Source organism: Oncorhynchus kisutch, linkage group LG1, assembly GCF_002021735.2.
Source record: "Oncorhynchus kisutch isolate 150728-3 linkage group LG1, Okis_V2, whole genome shotgun sequence".
Classification (NCBI taxonomy): Eukaryota; Metazoa; Chordata; class Actinopteri; order Salmoniformes; family Salmonidae; genus Oncorhynchus; species Oncorhynchus kisutch.
This window is the reverse complement of record NC_034174.2, coordinates 73,730,337-73,747,639: the sequence shown is the minus strand read 5'-3', so window position 1 is coordinate 73,747,639 and position 17,303 is coordinate 73,730,337. Positions and strand designations below refer to the sequence as shown.

Sequence of the window (17,303 nt, the reverse complement as noted above, 5' to 3'; positions counted from 1 at the left end):
AGCCCCAGACCATTATTCTTCCTCCACCAAAATGTACAGTTGGCACTATGCAATCGGGCAGGTAGCGTTCTCCTGGCATCCACGAAACCCAGATTCATCTGTCGGACTCAGATGGTGAAGCGTGATTCATCATTCCAGAGAGCGCGTTTCCACTGCTCCAGAGTCCAATGGCGGCTTTTGACTGGTACTGTATATCTAGCCTTTCGCTATACTCGCATTAACATCTGCTAACCATGTGTATGTGACAAATAAAATTTGATTTGATTTGATTTGATAAATAGGAAGAGAAGTTTAGGCCTGGCTCCAGAGAGAGCTATGCTACGTGGCATGCTACGACACCAATGCATTTCTTTATGTCAGATGGCTATTGCATCTGCTAATCAGATATAGACATACAGAAGGAGGCTAATTCTTACATTTTTTTAATTATAATATTTTGTATAAAGATAAGCACAATATTGTTAGATTATAGGAGTAACTCTAGTAGGCCTGAAACATTCTTCCTCACCTCAAGTTCAACTGTCGGTGTCAGTTGAAGCGCCTTTATATCACACTGCCTTTATAGCATAGGCTTGCAGTGGCTAAAGCTTAATAATAGCCACTCCAAACCTTCACAAACATTTCTAAACTTTATTAGGGAAATGTCAAAAGTAAGTCAAGCCATTGTTTATAGGGGAAATACAAGCAGGCTGTTGTACTGCGGCAAACACAGCATTATAGTTGGAACTTAATTTGGCCAAAGAAAATGGCTCAAATAATAACAATGACATACAATAATAATAATGATAATCGAACAAATTATTATAAATAATGTAACTTCCAAAATATCATCCTACCTGAATAGGGAGTTGCGCAGTAGCCTGTATTACTCCCATCTTAGTCCACCCCAATATTAAAACTTATATTCAATTCCCCTTGTTGGCTTTTCACTATAGGTATACTCTTTTCCCTCTAACTTTTGTTTTACTTCAATGAAAAATGCCTCCATCTTGACAATCAACAGTAGGCTGAGGCCAAGGCTCCTCTGCTGCTCTCTCTCCTCAGCAGCAGGCGCACCTGCGAGCAAGGCGTGAGAGAATGGTGCTGAAGCGCACATTTGGGGGTGTAGGCTATTATAGACAGCCTCTGCTGGACAATTTTGGCCTGCTACAATTTTATTGATCTGCTTACAAAAAAAACTGGAGCATTTTCCCATCAGAGTTGTGTTTCCACCGAATTGACTTGTTGCAGATGAAAGTCTGTGTGTAAATACGCAATGCACAATAAAAATCCCTTTTGAGGTTCAATTCCCATGTACTGAATGCAAATACAAGTTAAATGGGTTTCCATTGCATTTTCAACTCCAGGCATACTGATGGTTTTGTCTAGCCAACAACTGGCAACAGCCTATTCATATTCAAGCTGGCAGTCTCTATGGGGGTGCTACAGGGTTCAATTCTCGGGCTGACTCTTTTCTCTGTATATATCAATGATGTTGCTCTTGGATTCCCTGATCCACCTCTACGCAGACGACACCATTCTATATACTTCCGGCCCGTCCTTGGACACTGTGCTATCTAACCTCCAAATGAGCTTCAATGCCATACAACACTCCTTCTGTGGCCTCCAACTGCTCTTAAACGCTAGAAAACCAAATGCATGCTTTTCAACCGATCGCTGCCTGCACCCGCATGCCCGACTAGCATCACCACCCTGGATGGTTCCGACCTTGAATATGTGGACACCTATAAGTACCTAGGTGTCTGGCTAGACTGTAAACTCTCCTTCCAGACTCATATCAAACATCTCCAATCGAAAATCAAATCAAGAGTCGGCTTTCTATTCCGCAACAAAGCCTCCTTCACTCACGCCGCCAAACTTACCCTAGTAAAACTGACTATCCTACCGATCCTCGACTTCGGCGATGTCATCTACAAAATTGCTTCCAACACTCTACTCAGCAAACTGGATGCAGTTTATCACAGTGCCATCCGTTTTGTCACTAAAGCACCTTATACCACCCACCACTGCGACTTGTATGCTCTAGTCGGCTGGCCCTCGCTACATATTCGTCGCCAGACCCACTGGCTCCAGGTCATCTACAAGTCCATGCTAGGTAAAGCTCCGCCTTATCTCAGTTCACTGGTCACGATGGCAACACCCATCCGTAGCACGCGCTCCAGCAGGTGTATCTCACTGATCATCCCTAAAGCCAACACCTCATTTGGCCGCCTTTTGTTCCAGTACTCTGCTGCCTGTGACTGGAACGAATTGCAAAAATCGCTGAAGTTGGAGACTTTTACCTCCCTCACCAACTTCAAACATCTGCTATCTGAGCAGCTAACCGATCGCTGCAGCTGTACATAGTCTATTGGTAAATAGCCACCCATTTTCACCTACCTCATCCCCATACTGTTTTTATTTATTTACTTTTCTTCTCTTTTGCACACCAATATCTCTACCTGTACATGACCATCTGATCATTTATCACTCCAGTGTTCATCTGCAAAATTGTGGTCAGGTAGGCTGTTTGGAGCGTTTATCCGACCCGATTAAAAAACGAAACAATTATGTCCATCCCACTTCTAAAAACAAAATTGCGCCCCTGGATCTGATAGATGCAGCTCTGCCTTACCACTGAGCTAATGTACAGCTAGGGACAGTTCCTTAAACTCAACAATAAAGTGGGCTATCCCCAAAGTTGAGCGTTTATGCTCCCTCACCCTGAACCTATAAACCCGGTGCCTTCTCAGGATCATCTGGGCCAGAGCTTCAACTTCAGCACACTATGAGCGGGTCGACCTCCTCTGGGTTGTCTTAGACCAGAGACACCCCTCTTACGACACCTACCAATGCACTCAGGCTCCTTTATTCCAGACACTCGAGTTCCCGATAGACTAATTAACCAGATGTTAAAAATCCTAAATGAATCAAGTCTATTTCAGACCCCTAGAGTAAAACGACATGCACTTGTATGACTCTTTGATGACACAGGGTTTCAGAACAATAAAGCAAGTTTATTCAAAATTCCGGAAACAGGCATAAAAATACCAAATTAATATCACCAATCAATGACAAGCGAAAATTAATCTTGGATTAAATTGATAGATGCCTCCAATAAACCCTTATTGGAGTGCCAATACATTGTCTTTTACAATGTCTTTTTGTCTTTTATTATGAGAAGCACAGTGTTTAATAACAAGAAAAACGTGTTCTTACCGTGTACAACTTATAAACATCTTTTTGTCTCCCCCTCAGGATGATCAGTCCCTCAGTTGGTGTCTAAACAACTCTTAACACTTCTATCAATTAGGTAACCTAAACCTCAACATCTATCTTCTATCAATTAGGTAACCTAAACCTCAACATCTATCTTCTATCAATTAGGTAACCTAAACCTCAACATCTATCTTCTATCAATTAGGTAACCTAAACCTCAACATCTATCTTCTATCAATTAGGTAACCTAAACCTCAACATCTATCTTCAACTAAAAAGCTACAGAAAACATCTTCTTCCAGCCGGCAACAGGTTCTTCTAGCAAGCTCAAAGAGAGTCGTACCTCTCCCTAAAATCCTGCCTCTTTTATACCATACTCCTCATCTTCTGCTAGCTCATCGTGGCTAACACCTGCCCCGATGACGCGTTCAGTGGTTGACACCTAATGTGGCCATTTCTCAAAAGGTGCCTTTTCAGCACCCACTAGCCCCCACCTTATCCTCACCGAGGCAAGAGGTGCGCCTCCACAGGATGTCCCCCCCCCCCACCCCCCTGCCTCCCCTGGCTGCTCTGACCTGGGGGTTTCCACCCTTAATATACTTCATTAACATTACCTTTTAAAACAATTTTTTTTTAAACATGAACCTTTCTTATTCTCTTCTAACTTCACTCAATTCTAATCCTACTCCAATCTAATTTATTACTCCAGTTATATCTTGAACACCCAACATTTTAAATATCATTTATAACATTTAATCATTATCATATTTTATCAAACCGTGTCCTCCAAGCCTCTTCAACATAATCCAAATGTGCTGTACGTTGAAACAAATTATTAACCAGTTTACTACATTACCTTTATCGCCTTTAATAATTTTTCAACCTTTAACATTCAATCGTTGACATTCAAACTTTAATGTTCAACATTCAATAATAATCTTAATAAATATCTGTACCAATTTTTTCTCCTTCTTCTTCTTCTTTAGAGTCCATGTCCATTTTCTTTAAATATTCCTTCTTTTTTATGCTCCGTGCGTGGGTGCAAGTGAAACTTCTTCACGAGTGTGTGTGTGTTAGTGGGGCCTTCCTAGCCATGCTCTCTGTCACTAAAATGTCAAAGAAAAGCCTGCTATTCTTCACAATACATTGAAGCGTTAGGTTCTAGGTGTGCAAGGAATAGCTCGGATTCGTGAGGAGGCAGAGCATGTGTTAAACTTTCCTGAATAACTGGGCCTGCCGGGAGCATATGGCCACATTATTATAGGATGACTTGGGAGAATGATGATCTGCAGCAGACAGCGCATTCAATATCAGAAGTACAAAATAAAGCCAGACTGGCCTGCTACTGTGCCTTTCTAGACCTTATAAACTATTGAGAGTAGAACCACAACTGATTCAAATCAAATGAAACATTCAAATCACAGAGTAGACTAGAATGTTGTACTCACTTGAAAACAATAATGCAATTATTCATTGTGTTATAGGCGAGTCTACACTCTTAGAGAAAAGGGGTTCCAAAAGGGTTCTTTGGCTGTCCCCATAGGACAACCCTTTTTGGTTTCAGGTAGAACCATTTTGGGTTCTATGTTGAACCCTCTGTGGAAAGGGTTCTAAACAATCCACTATTCTCACTATGAATGGTGGATAGAGGGCAGGATAGAGCGTGAGACTGGTAGACTATACTTAGCTGTGGTATAGTAAAAGTTAGCACATGGAAAAGCCTATGCATAAGGGAAGTACCAAAACACCTTGATAGAGGGGAGGTGCATGCAAGCAGATTAGGACATTTGGATGGAAGAAATAATGTAGTAAAACCTGCAAAAGAGCGAATGTAAACAAGGAAGAAAACACACTACCCTCCCCCGGCCCCAAAAAAACAAAACACAATCCTCCCCAAAGCAAAACAAAAGTTTGATCACCCCTCCCCCCAGTAAATTGCGATCTGTCCCTAACATCCAATTATCTCATATCTCCATTCTCCAATTACCTGGGGCCTTTAGGAACAGGATCTATGAGGGGGGAAAAAACATGTCTTAGACATGAATTGTACATCAATGCTGTTGATCATTCAGAGACAGAACATCTTAACTGGCAATAACCACCACAGAGCTAAGGTGATTGAAACCACTCTTTGCAGAGAAGGTATTTAAAGGCCCAGTGCAGTCAAAAACATGATTTCCCTGTGTTATATATAATTAAACAATATTAGGTTGAATAATACTCTGAAGTTGTAAAAATGATGATAATGCCCTTTTAGTGTAAAAGCTGTTTGAAAAGTCTGTTTTGGTGGGATGGAGTTTTTTCTTGCCAGGCGGTAAATGAGTTAATAAACCATTAAGAAAGACTTCCAAACCTCTCTGCCAATAGCAGCTAGGTTTCAGTTTTCCCCTCCCCACTCAGACCACTCCTAGACAGTCCTACCAAAATTCTTGCTAGAGAATTTGCTCTTTGCTAAGAAGCTATTTTTGTTTCTGTAAAGATCATTTGAATTGAAAACAATCACAGTATTGTTACCCAGAAATTATTTGATATTGAGATAAAAACGGCTGCATTGGACCTTTAATAAACGTAATATTGCAGCAGAGACCATATTGAAACTCATTCATGTCCAAATTACAAATGTCAATGTCTATGCTTGAAGGAAAATGAATGTTCACACTTCATTATTGATGAACAATACACCTTCATACCAATAACATCACATTGAGCCTTAGGAGACAATTCTGAAATCAGCTTTAATTTGTGTGACACTAGCAACTCATCTGTGTGAATTCAGTCTATCCATGGCCCATTCTGCCATTCCACTGCAGGAAGGAAAGGTAGCCCAGGGCCAGTGTTTGGGTATTCCTGAGACAGATTCATGGGAGTCTCTACCTCGCCATCTACCCTGGGTACGACTTGCTCCTTTGTTGTGCATAAGAGACCTTAGAACAGCTGCGGGGAATCGATTTGACAGTCCTGCAGCACAGGGGTCAGTGCCCCAGGAAGGAGGCTAACGTTAGGGTTCACCGACCTTTGACATCTTTCAGAACATGGTCATGTTCATGGAGGTAGTGGCAAAGTGTGGTGCTAACAAGTGTGGAAACCTATAGGCCTACGGTATATACGCTACCAACGTTTGCTGTTGGTCTTCTATGTGGTCATCGTATCGTGGAAAACCTGTATGTCAGATTATGTGTTTGATCTATGTATCCAAGTTCGTAGATCAACTCACAGATTACCACCGCACAATACTTCTCTCATGTTTTAAGAGCCATAGTAACAACTGGAGAGAGGGAGAGACAGAGAGAATGAGACCATGACAGAGAGAGAGACAGACAGAGGGGGATGATTCATCTGTTTTGTGGTAAACTGTATGTACAGTACACTGTGTGGTATTAGTATTGAATAGATTTGTTTTTTCAGTCCAGCTGGTATTATGTTACTGTATGCTGTACACTACGCTGCTTCTATAGTAGACTCATAAATCATCCACACGTGTCTGGTGTGTGTGTGTGTGTTATTCACTGTGAACCGTGAAAGCCATCGCTATAGAAACAGATAACCCAGAGGTGTTTAAAGGCTCACAATACTAACAAAGACACTTCACTCTACGGGGTTAATAATCTTTACATGTTAAACCCGGGTAGATTATTAGGATTTACTTAAATGTCCAGTAAATAGATCTCATGGGATTGTTTGTGAAACATATTATTCACTGTAAAGGGGGCAACTCAATGATCCTAACTGTAACCCTAATCTATAGAACAGACAGAATTTGTACTTAAAATTGTGTTTTTTTAGACACAAGTGTAAAGTTCATGGAGGAGGCCATTCAAGGAGTTGGTCTGATGGTGCCCTCTGATGTCATCGGCAAAGGAAAACAGAAGAGGAAAGGCCTGCCTGCCCATGTCATGAGGATCCCTGGACCACCTATTGAGAAATGCCTTTTGTTAAGTAAACAAATGAACTGAAAAGGAGACTGGAGTGCAGCTTTAGAAACCTATAACCATTTTATTACCATACATGTATGTCCATTTCTGGGCCATTTCTGGACCGTATCTATGACGCACAACCAGAGGACAAGACTAGTGTGCCTTGGATGAGTTACGAGCTGGGATTATGTGTCTGATTATGTGCCTGGTGAAACAACACCTCATTATGTCTACATGTAACTAATGTATTCATTAGTGCACCACACTTTTTTTTTGCCAAGGATCATGAAAACAAGCCTTTCTCATTGGACAAGCTCAGGTGGTCATCCCTTCCTGTTAGTCTTTTTTCTTCCTGTTTGATACTGTATTAATACGAACCTGGTATAACAGGTTAAGAGAGACAGGAAGGCCATGTGTCAGGGGCCTGGCTTTGAAGAATAGGCTCTTTGTGTGTTCGCAGTCAGACAGGAGCTGGACGACAGAAATATTTGAATCATGTCAGAAGCTATACAGTATCCAGACCAATGTTATTAACAGATGTTGGAGATGGGGGTCTGAGACTGTTTCCTGCCACAGTTCTCTAAGAAATGCTATTTCACTCTCTCAGCTCCTCCACGAGGGGAGGACATGCAGGCCAACGCACGTATGCACAAGTACACGCAGGTTTGCACACACACACATACAGTGCCTTCAGTAAGTATTCATACCCCTTGACTTATCTACGGTTTGTGTTACAGCCTGAATTCTAAATGTATTCAATTGTTGTTTTTCTCACCCATCTACACACAATACCCCTTAAGGACAAAGTGAAAACATGTTTACAAACATTTTAGCAAATTTAATTTAAAATTAAATACATAAATATCTCAAGTCACATAAGCATTCACTGTACCCCACATGTGTGGGGTACAGAAATAAGGGCATCATTCAAAAATCATGTTAAACACTTTTATTGGAGAGTCCATGCAACTTGTGACTTGTTAAGCTCAATTTGACTCCTGAACCTATTTAGGCTTGCCATAACAAAGGAGTAAAATACTTATTGACTTAAGACATTTCAGCTTTTCATTTGGAATTAATTAGTAAAACATAATTCCACTTTGACATTATGGGGTATTGTCTGTAGGCCAGTGACACAAAATCTCAATTGAATCCATTTTAAATCCAGGCTGTAACAACAACATATGGAAAAAGTTTGAATACTTTCTGAAGACACTGAACACCTGTGTATAATCCTACAGAGTGAACACCAACTTTATAATCAGATTCTTCAGAAAACAGTTGTTTTAATAATGGTAGAACCTAGGTAGTACAAAAAGCATATACTTTACAGTACAAAGTACAAGCCCTAACAAATTCCTTTAGAAATACAAAAATAAATTGCTCAATACACAACACGCAGTACAAAAGTATGGTGCACCATCTCATCCATCCAAATACAGAACACGATTTATTTTGGAATTGCTAGATGACATTACCAGTTTAAACGTAGAAAAATATACATTCAGGTCCATAGACTGTATAGGAAAAGCCTCTCTAAAGCCAGAAATAACAGATGTGTCAATGGGTTTGTAACTTAGAATTGCACTGTATACATCTGTGTATCTTCCCACTTTGATCTTGATTTATAGCTGACAAGCACGTTCTAGTCTAACGTTACCAAACAGCCAATGCAGCTGGATGATGCCGACTGGCAGGTTAGGATGGTAACCGGTTACCTGGTGATCTGTTGTTTCATCGGTTAAAACACGGTCTTCAAAACAGAGACCCCCAGGTGCAACAGACGGTTCTTATCGATACAATAACACAAGAGGAACACGAAGGACTGCATGAAGTCCTTTGCTTGGGGAAGAAGTCTACACTGATTAGAGCTGCAGGTAGTTGGGTTCATGGTGACATTCTTATAGTAGTGTTTTTGTATTGTAGTGTGTGTGATGGCATTTCAAATATGAATTCCAATCAGGAACCAACAGGTAGTTTCCACTTGACTGAGTAAGCCCAGAACAACAGCTACAATGCCACTAATGGGGAGATTTTCTACTCAAATTATAATCTTAGTCACGGGTGGCTGGTGGCACCTTAATTGGGGAGGAGGGGCTTATAGTGATGGCTGGAACAGAATTAATGGAACGGTAGAAAACACTTAGTTTATATGACTTTTAACACCATTCCATTTATTCTATTCCAGCCATTATTATGAGCCGTCCTCCCCTCACCAGCATCCTGTGATCTTAATATTGTTTGACATCTCCCTCCACATCCAGGTACCACAATGTTTAGGTGCATGCGTAGGTTTCCATTGTGTGTTTGTGTTTCAAAGAGCAACTGGTGGGTGAACAACACAGCATCCACTTCCTGTATAGGCTTCTGTTTGGGCACACTGTGTAGCTGTATGGGGTTATCACAACCGGCGTCTCGGAGTGTACCCCAAATGTCAAAAGTAGTGCACTGTATAGGGAATAGGGTGCCATTTGGGACACAGGCAGGCACAACATGGACCTTCGAGCCAGCGAAGTCCAGGTGTCCACAGGCATATTATTATTATGTCCATATTATGCCTTCTTTAAGGCATTTCAAACAACAACAACAACAACATAGAAAACGTTGGGTGAAGTAAACGGAGGCGCACTCGCCACAACAACTCAACATGGTTGGAATGTCCAGGTTACAGTCTTAGTTCTAGAACAGAATGTCCAATCTTAATCCATGGCTTTCAATGCTCTCTCAATGCAGAGTTAACTTAGTGCAAATCAGTTCTGGAAGGTTTTTGTGAATACCAGAAGAGTTGCTTAATTCACATTTTCATTTCTTCCACCTGGCTTTATGTTTAGTCATCATTCTTACAACATCAGTCTTTTGATGTGGTGATATTGCTGCAAGTGCACCACTACAGACTTGCTGAAGAGAGATATGTCTGAACTTGATGCTCTCATCAAAAACACCTGTAGCTATATCTGTCGCAATCATAGATCATTCACCTGTCTTTTTGAGGGTTTGCTCTTAGGCTTAGTTCATTGGCCAGAAGAGAGCTATAGATGTAGGCTAGTCTGCCGAAGGCCATTAGAGTGGAGTTGCCAAAAAGGAAGTGATGCCGTTTTCAGGTGGCCATATTGAGCACTCCTGTTGTCCACCACTTCAATATGAAGTTCACTCCATAGAAATACAATTACTGGAAGGGACAATGCCCCTAATTCTATGGTTTACTCTCTTAAACACAGAGCTGCCCAAAGGGTCCCTCAGGTCTGTCTTTTCAGGAGGCCATATGGAGCACTTATGTTGTCCATCTTCTATAGGGAGTTAGTTACCTGTCCATCACAGAGCTATCCACATTAGGCTCTTTAGACCTTGAAGAGCTTGGGGTAGAGAGTCTTTATGGGTGACTGAGCCGTGACGATGTTCCCAGAGGAGATCGTCGTCTCCAGGCCTTCCAGCTTCTTCGATGCCACCTCCGTCTTACTGAAGCTACACTCCAGGAACGGCACCCCCATCCTCTTCACCTGCCCGTCCTTGGTCATGAGACACGGGCGGCAGAGCAGTTTTAAAATAGCGCGACGCATGTCTTTGCTGGTCAGGGTGTATATTATGGGGTTGAGGAGCGAGTTCACCATGGCAACGCCCAGGAAGTAGTCCGCCTTGAGGAGCAGTCGGCAGCGGCGGGCAGGGCAGAATGAGTCTAGGCCGAGGAGGAGGAAGAGCGGCAACCAACAAGCGATGAAGACGCCGAGTACAATAGTGACTGTCTTGAGGAGCGCCATGTACTTCTGGGATTTCCTGGCGAGGCCTTTGCGAAGGCTTCCCTTTGCTCCTCCGAGGCGTTGGCGCTGGGTGTTAGTGCGCACGATACGGAAGACGCGGGCGTAGAGAACGACGATGGCGAGGAGCACGCCGCTGAACACGGACACGCAGCACAGGATGTAAGACTTGGCGTAGAGCGGGAGAACCGTGGAACAGCGGTCCAGGCGACCCATACAGTTCCAGCCCAGGACGGGGAGCACCCCCAGCAGCCCTGCTAACGCCCAGCTCCCCCCGATCAGAGCCAGCAGCCGACCCTTCTTTGCCCCGTGGTATGGTTTCATTGTCACCATGGTAACGTGGCGTTCTATCGCGATGGCCAATAGGCTGATGACGGAGGCGGCTAATGTGATAAAGACGCCTCCTTCCCTCAGAAACCAGAGTATTGGAGTTAGTCTCAGTGTATTAGGACCAGACATGATGATATTGGCCATGTAGGTGACACCGGCCAGGAGGTCTGACAGAGTCAGGTTACCTAGGAAGAAAATATAGAAAATTAATGGAATTGCATATGGTGGATTTTTTAAAATTATATTGTAACATAACATTTTTTTTAAAGTTATATAAAGTATAGTCAATATAGTATAGTCAATATAGTATAGTCAATATAGTATAGTCAATATAGTATAGTCAATATAGTATAGTCAATATAGTATAGTCAATATAGTATAGTCAATATAGTATAGTCAATATAGTATAGTCAATATAGTATAGTCAAGTTGTCCTCTGAAGAAAGGGGGGTGGATGTAGGACAAAAACAACAACGGTTACCTAGGAGATAGTACATGGGCAGGTGGAACTTCTTATTGGTCCAGATGGCTATTAGAACCACAGCATTCTCCAGGATGATAAGAAGACACACTACCAGGAAGGCTATGGCTTCAGGTTTTAACCCCTCACGATACCGGTCTGTCTGGAGCTTGCCTGTGTAGTTGTAGTGCGTCACAATGACATCATTGTTCTGGTAATCCCAGAAGAATTGGAGCAGGCTTGGAGAGGAGGTGTTGGTGGGTAGAGAGCCTATAGATTCAGTGGGGAAGGTCCCAGCGTAAGCAGCACGGGAGGCTTCCATCTCCATGTTTCTGTTGTTTGTTGTCTTCTTTAGTGAACTCTTTGGTTGACTTTTTAATACCTTATTCTAGGTATTAATTAACGCATAGTTTAACTTGTCATGCTTCAGTTACCGATCAATACCAGTTGGTATGGGGGCTCTCTGTGAGTTTCGCTCCATAGAACTATAATCCAATAGACAAGAGGTGTTAGTTGCAGCTGAGCCAGGTAGTGGTTCTCTTTCCCCACGTCTCTGATCACAGGTGTTATGCTTGTCAATGCCACCAGGGGGTGCTCATGTGCTCTGTTTGAAGGGGTCTTGACTGAGCCGCTTATTGTCCAACTCCTGTGAATTAAATAATACAGAGGACATTAGGGTGAGAACAGTACAGTATGACTAATTACAAACACATAATGAAAAACAAATAAACAAACACATTTTCAAAAATACCTAAAAACATTTATCTACATTTTAATTTTAATTAAATGAGATTTGGAGGCAATCTTTAATTCGTTGCCCTAAAATGTTTGCTATAGTGATTCATTTTTTATTAAAACATTGGGCTTATGGGAAGTGTGGAGCAGAGTCGACATTGAGATAGCGACACATGCGCTTAGTTTAAAACACATAGTGACCACTTGGGGTAAAAGTTTTGACTGAGTTAGCGAGTACCTAAAGAGGCCATGTGAAATGTTTCAAGCTCTTTCCTTAACTACCTTAATTATGTTTAAAGAGTGAGTTAATCACGTTAACGATATTAGACATTCAGCGTCATAACAGTGCGTGCGTAAAGTTGGCACACGCGGACACTTTCACCTGCCAGCTTCGTCATAGCACAGTCGGGGTGAAACGTCAGTAGGTTGGAGTAAATTTGAGTTGCTCAAGTTTCCAGAAGGAAATCAATGTAAAATGTATGGAATTTAATCTGGAATGCATATACTTTCATGAATAATGCCTTGTCAAAAGAAATCGAAACCAGAGTGGAGAATGTCTTTGATCAGATAATGTTTATGTAAGAAAACCATTAAGTGTCAACCGGGTCGCATTCCTTTGAGTCTTGTGTTTTGAGAATGGATTTTTTTTTTCTTGCCTTGAGTCATATGGTAAGATTTAAAAAATGGCCTTGTCTGGAAACGTTAACTCGAATCTAATCTGTAGCCAATGAAATTAGGGCAACAAATTTGACGTTTCAAGGTTCAAACTATAGATTTGCTAGGAATTAGAATACTCAATTTAATATGATGTATATGTTACAAACAAACAACTAACAAATGCATAGCCAACAAATTCCACAATCTAGCCTGGATATAATAGGATACATATAGAGAAGTCTAACTGTTCTTCAAAATATGATAGTGACCGTTGTTGTATCTCACTGCACATTGCCATGGAATCACATCTCACTAAGCAAAATTGGTTCAGACGTTTTTTCAACGTCTTGTGCTCATATGCCTACATTTCCAATTCAGCCCATTGACCGGTAATTACCCCAATCACATCAGATCTTTATCAGAACTGATCTAATTGGTCAAAAGACGCTGATTACCCCAATAACGTCTCATTGCGATGGGCATGGTCTGTAAAGTTCCCACGGTCCACAGACCAAAAATAAGTTAACGGCTTGTGCATTCCACACAACAGGCTACATACATGTCAAACGGAATCTAATAAACAGAAAGTGAAATTGGATTCAACCGAATTCAAACATGTTCTGAGAAGAGATTCAGCACACTGCAGACACCCTTATCTTTTACAACAGATATAAAGTAAGACGCAATTCTAGCGCGTAAAAGCAACGCATCCAATGACCGCGTATTTGGTCAAACGCATTCTATTAACACAGACTAGCACTGCGACATTGCATACAGATGTGAAATAAACCTACCTTGAATATTATTTGTAGAGATCTTATCAATGCGTTGAGGAGAATCGACACTAACCACCGCACAAGAGAACTGACAAGCAAGACACCAGAGCAGCAGAACCTAACTGAAACATCCAGGGGGGGTTGGTCTTAGCCCAATCTCTCTCTCTTGCTCTCTGTCTCTCTCTCTCTCTCTCTCTTTCTCTCTCCTCTCTCTCTCTCTTTCTCTCTCTCACTCTCCTCTCTCTGTCTCTCACTCTCTCCCCCCTCTCTCTCTCTCTCTCTCTCTCTCTCACTCTCTCTCTTCCCTCTCCTCTCTCTCTCACTCTCTCCCCTCTCTCTCACTCTCCCTCTCCTCTCTCTCTCACTCTCCCTCTCCTCTCTCTCTCTCTCTCTACACATTAACCATTGATGGTTTGGGACTCAATTCAACTTTTAAAATACAGGGACAAGCAGTACACGCAGGGAAAAGTGAGGAGACAAGAGAAAAGCATATTGTTGAAGATTTTTGGTATTGTGGTTCCTTGAATTTTTTGGGGCCATAGAAATATAATTCATAGAATTTACCCACAGAACATATGGCTGGATTCTATAGTTGAATACTCATTTGATGATTTATTATGGTGCTTGTTTCATGGGAGACAGAACACATGAAACAGTTGTATCTCTCTGGCTTGATTATCGTAGATAGTTATCATCTGGAAGTGTAAATAAATGCAATGTTTATGTAGTGTTATAGACTAGCCTAACTCCAAAGATTGTCAGTAATTCTAGTAACATGCTCAGACCCGCTATGTGTTGTCACCTGCCAAACCGCTCCAGGCACAGATTGAACTATCTCTGTTGGAACAGAACATGGCTACAGATTGAACCAGGTCTGTTAACACTGAGAGTGCCCGACCAACCACTGTAATGTAATGTCCCATGATTGGGATGTCTGTTTTAAAGCATGTATCATACACGTGTGTGTGGGTGCGTACATATATTGGATACAGGGCGGTGCACATACCTTTGGAGAGGCAGGTGTTCAAAGACACTCATCCCACTGTCAGCAAGCTACCTAGCCTAAGCTACTGCTCACAGAGAGGGCATTATATGGGCTATCAGCTGAGCATAGTGAATGTAGAGGATGTAGGCTAAATCAGCTAACTAGTTAGTTAACTAACTGTTAGCTTTGCTGTTGTAACTATTGAACTACTCTTTACCTGTGATTGGAGTTTGTTCTGCTGCTAACATCAGTGTTGTAGGCCTACTTGAGAAACAGTCTAATTGAACCCTTCCCTGACCGTGAGAGACGACAGACAACATAGAAAGTAACCCGTGTGCTATTACTCATACTACCACTAGGTGTCAGTAGATTCTGCTTGTGCAACAGCAGGAGGATGGTGGCAGAGGAGCGGGGGAGGGGGAATTTTCCAACATTAGAAAATGAGAAATGAGCTAATTTTAATAAATTCTTTACAGAACAGCAGAGACCCAACCCATCTGAATCATCAATGTCTTACTATACTTGTGAGAACTTTATGGAGACCAGCATCCCTAACCCTTTTCCCTAACCCCTAAACCTAACCCTAACTCTAACCTTCACCCCTAACCCTAACTCTAACCTTCACCCCTAAACCTAACCCTAACTCTAACCTTCACCCCTAACCCTAACCCTAACTCTAACCTTCACCCCTAACCCTAACCCTAACTCTAACCTTCACCCCTAAACCTAACCCTAACTCTAACCTTCACCCCTAAACCTAACCACTAACCCTAACTCTAACCTTCACCCCTAAACCTAACCCTAACTCTAACCTTCACCCCTGAACCTAACCCTAACTCTAACCTTCACCCCTGAACCTAACCCTAACTCTAACCTTCACCCCTTAACCTAACCCTAACTTTCACCCCTAAACCTAACCCTAACTCTAACCTTCACCCCTAACCCTAACCCTAACTCTAACTTTCACCCCTAAACCTAACCCTAACTCTAACCTTTACCCCTAAACCTAACCACTAACCCTAACTCTAACCTTCACCCCTAAACCTAACCCTAACCTTCACCCCTAAACCTAACCACTAACTCTAACTCTAACCTTAACTCTAAACATAACCACTAACCCTAACTCCAGCCTTAACCCCTAAACCTCACCACTAACCCTAATTCTAACCTTAACTCTAAACCTAACTCTAACCTTAACCCCTAAACCTAACCACTAACCCTAATTCTAACCTTAACCCCTAAACCTAACCACTAACCCTAACTCTAACTCTAACCTTAACCCCTAAACCTAACCACTAACCCTAATTCTAACCTTAACTCTAAACCTAACCTAAGTGAGGACTTTTTTGTTGGTTTACTATTCTTGTAAGGACTTTTGGTAATCACAGTATACTAAAGCATGTACAAATACACTGTACACACACACACACACACACACACACACACACACACACACACACACACACAAAATCCATATAAATCAGTCTCCCACTCCAACGTGGGAGGTGAATGTGACACCTGAATGTTGATCCACATATCATTCAAATGAGAGGTTCCACCAACTGTTTGTCGGCGGTTGTATTATGGATATCCTGCTCTAATCCTGTTGGCTGTTCCAACATTCTACCTGTAGCGTATATAAACACACCTGGGTTCAAATAATATATGTATCCTTTCAAATACTTTCAGCATTTGTCAGAGCCTGCCTGAAGTGCTAGATGGGCAGAGTTTGCACTTTCAAGTACTCCGTTGGTTCCATAGCGCCAGACAATCTCAATCAACCACAGCTTAAGTATTTGTAAGAAACGACTACTAATTGAACCCAGGTCTAGTAGATATAACCAGCCCAAGAGACAATGCCTTTCCCCTCCTCACAAACTACTGTTTGTTTATGGGATTAGCGTTAGCTGGGAGCTACCCTGATCACCCTCCCAGGGGGATTAAGTCTGGTTCCTGTGTGTGTGTGTCTGTGTCTGTGTCTGTGCGTGGGTGGGTGCGCGTGTGTGTAGGTGTGTTCTCATGTGATTGTCTTCTCAGCGTGTGTGTGCACACGCTAATGTATGGACAGACGGGTCAAGCGCCTGCATTTCTCCTAGTCTGATAATGTCAGTTAAGGATGGCTCGTTGACACACTGACACATGAGAGGAGTAACAGAGTAAACACTTATCATAGGCTGAGCCAACTTGGAAAAGGCTGCTTGTCTTCAAGGAATAACAGAAAATGCAGCAAAGACTCGGTCTACATCCCAAAACAGCACCCTATATTTCTCTATATAGGGAATAGGGTGTCATTAGGGATGCACACTAAGTGTCCAAAAGGCTGTTAATCATGTCAGTAATGTTAGTTCATCATATCAGAGCAGTAGCTCCGCCCACCGGTGAAGTGGAGCAGAGCATGCTGGGCGATCTCCAGCTCAGAGAAGAAGATCAGCTGCACAGAAGTCAGGTGAGAGAAAGTTCCAGCCATCCTTGTGTTTTCCCACCAGTTAGCTTTCA

The 17,303-nt window shown here is 42.1% G+C and overlaps 1 protein-coding gene across 1 annotated transcript; it reads right to left on the bottom strand.

The window, feature by feature from the left end:
• Positions 1 to 8,378: 8,378 nt before the first annotated feature.
• Positions 8,379 to 13,972, bottom strand: LOC109876715 (sphingosine 1-phosphate receptor 1-like). The gene is made up of 3 exons (XM_020469113.2): positions 13,841 to 13,972; positions 11,676 to 12,300; positions 8,379 to 11,379 (listed from the first exon to the last, which is right to left on the bottom strand). Exons 2-3 carry the CDS (start codon positions 11,980 to 11,982, stop codon positions 10,451 to 10,453), a joined length of 1,236 nt encoding a protein of 411 aa, XP_020324702.1. The 5' UTR covers positions 11,983 to 12,300; positions 13,841 to 13,972; the 3' UTR covers positions 8,379 to 10,450.
• Positions 13,973 to 17,303: the final 3,331 nt, after the last annotated feature.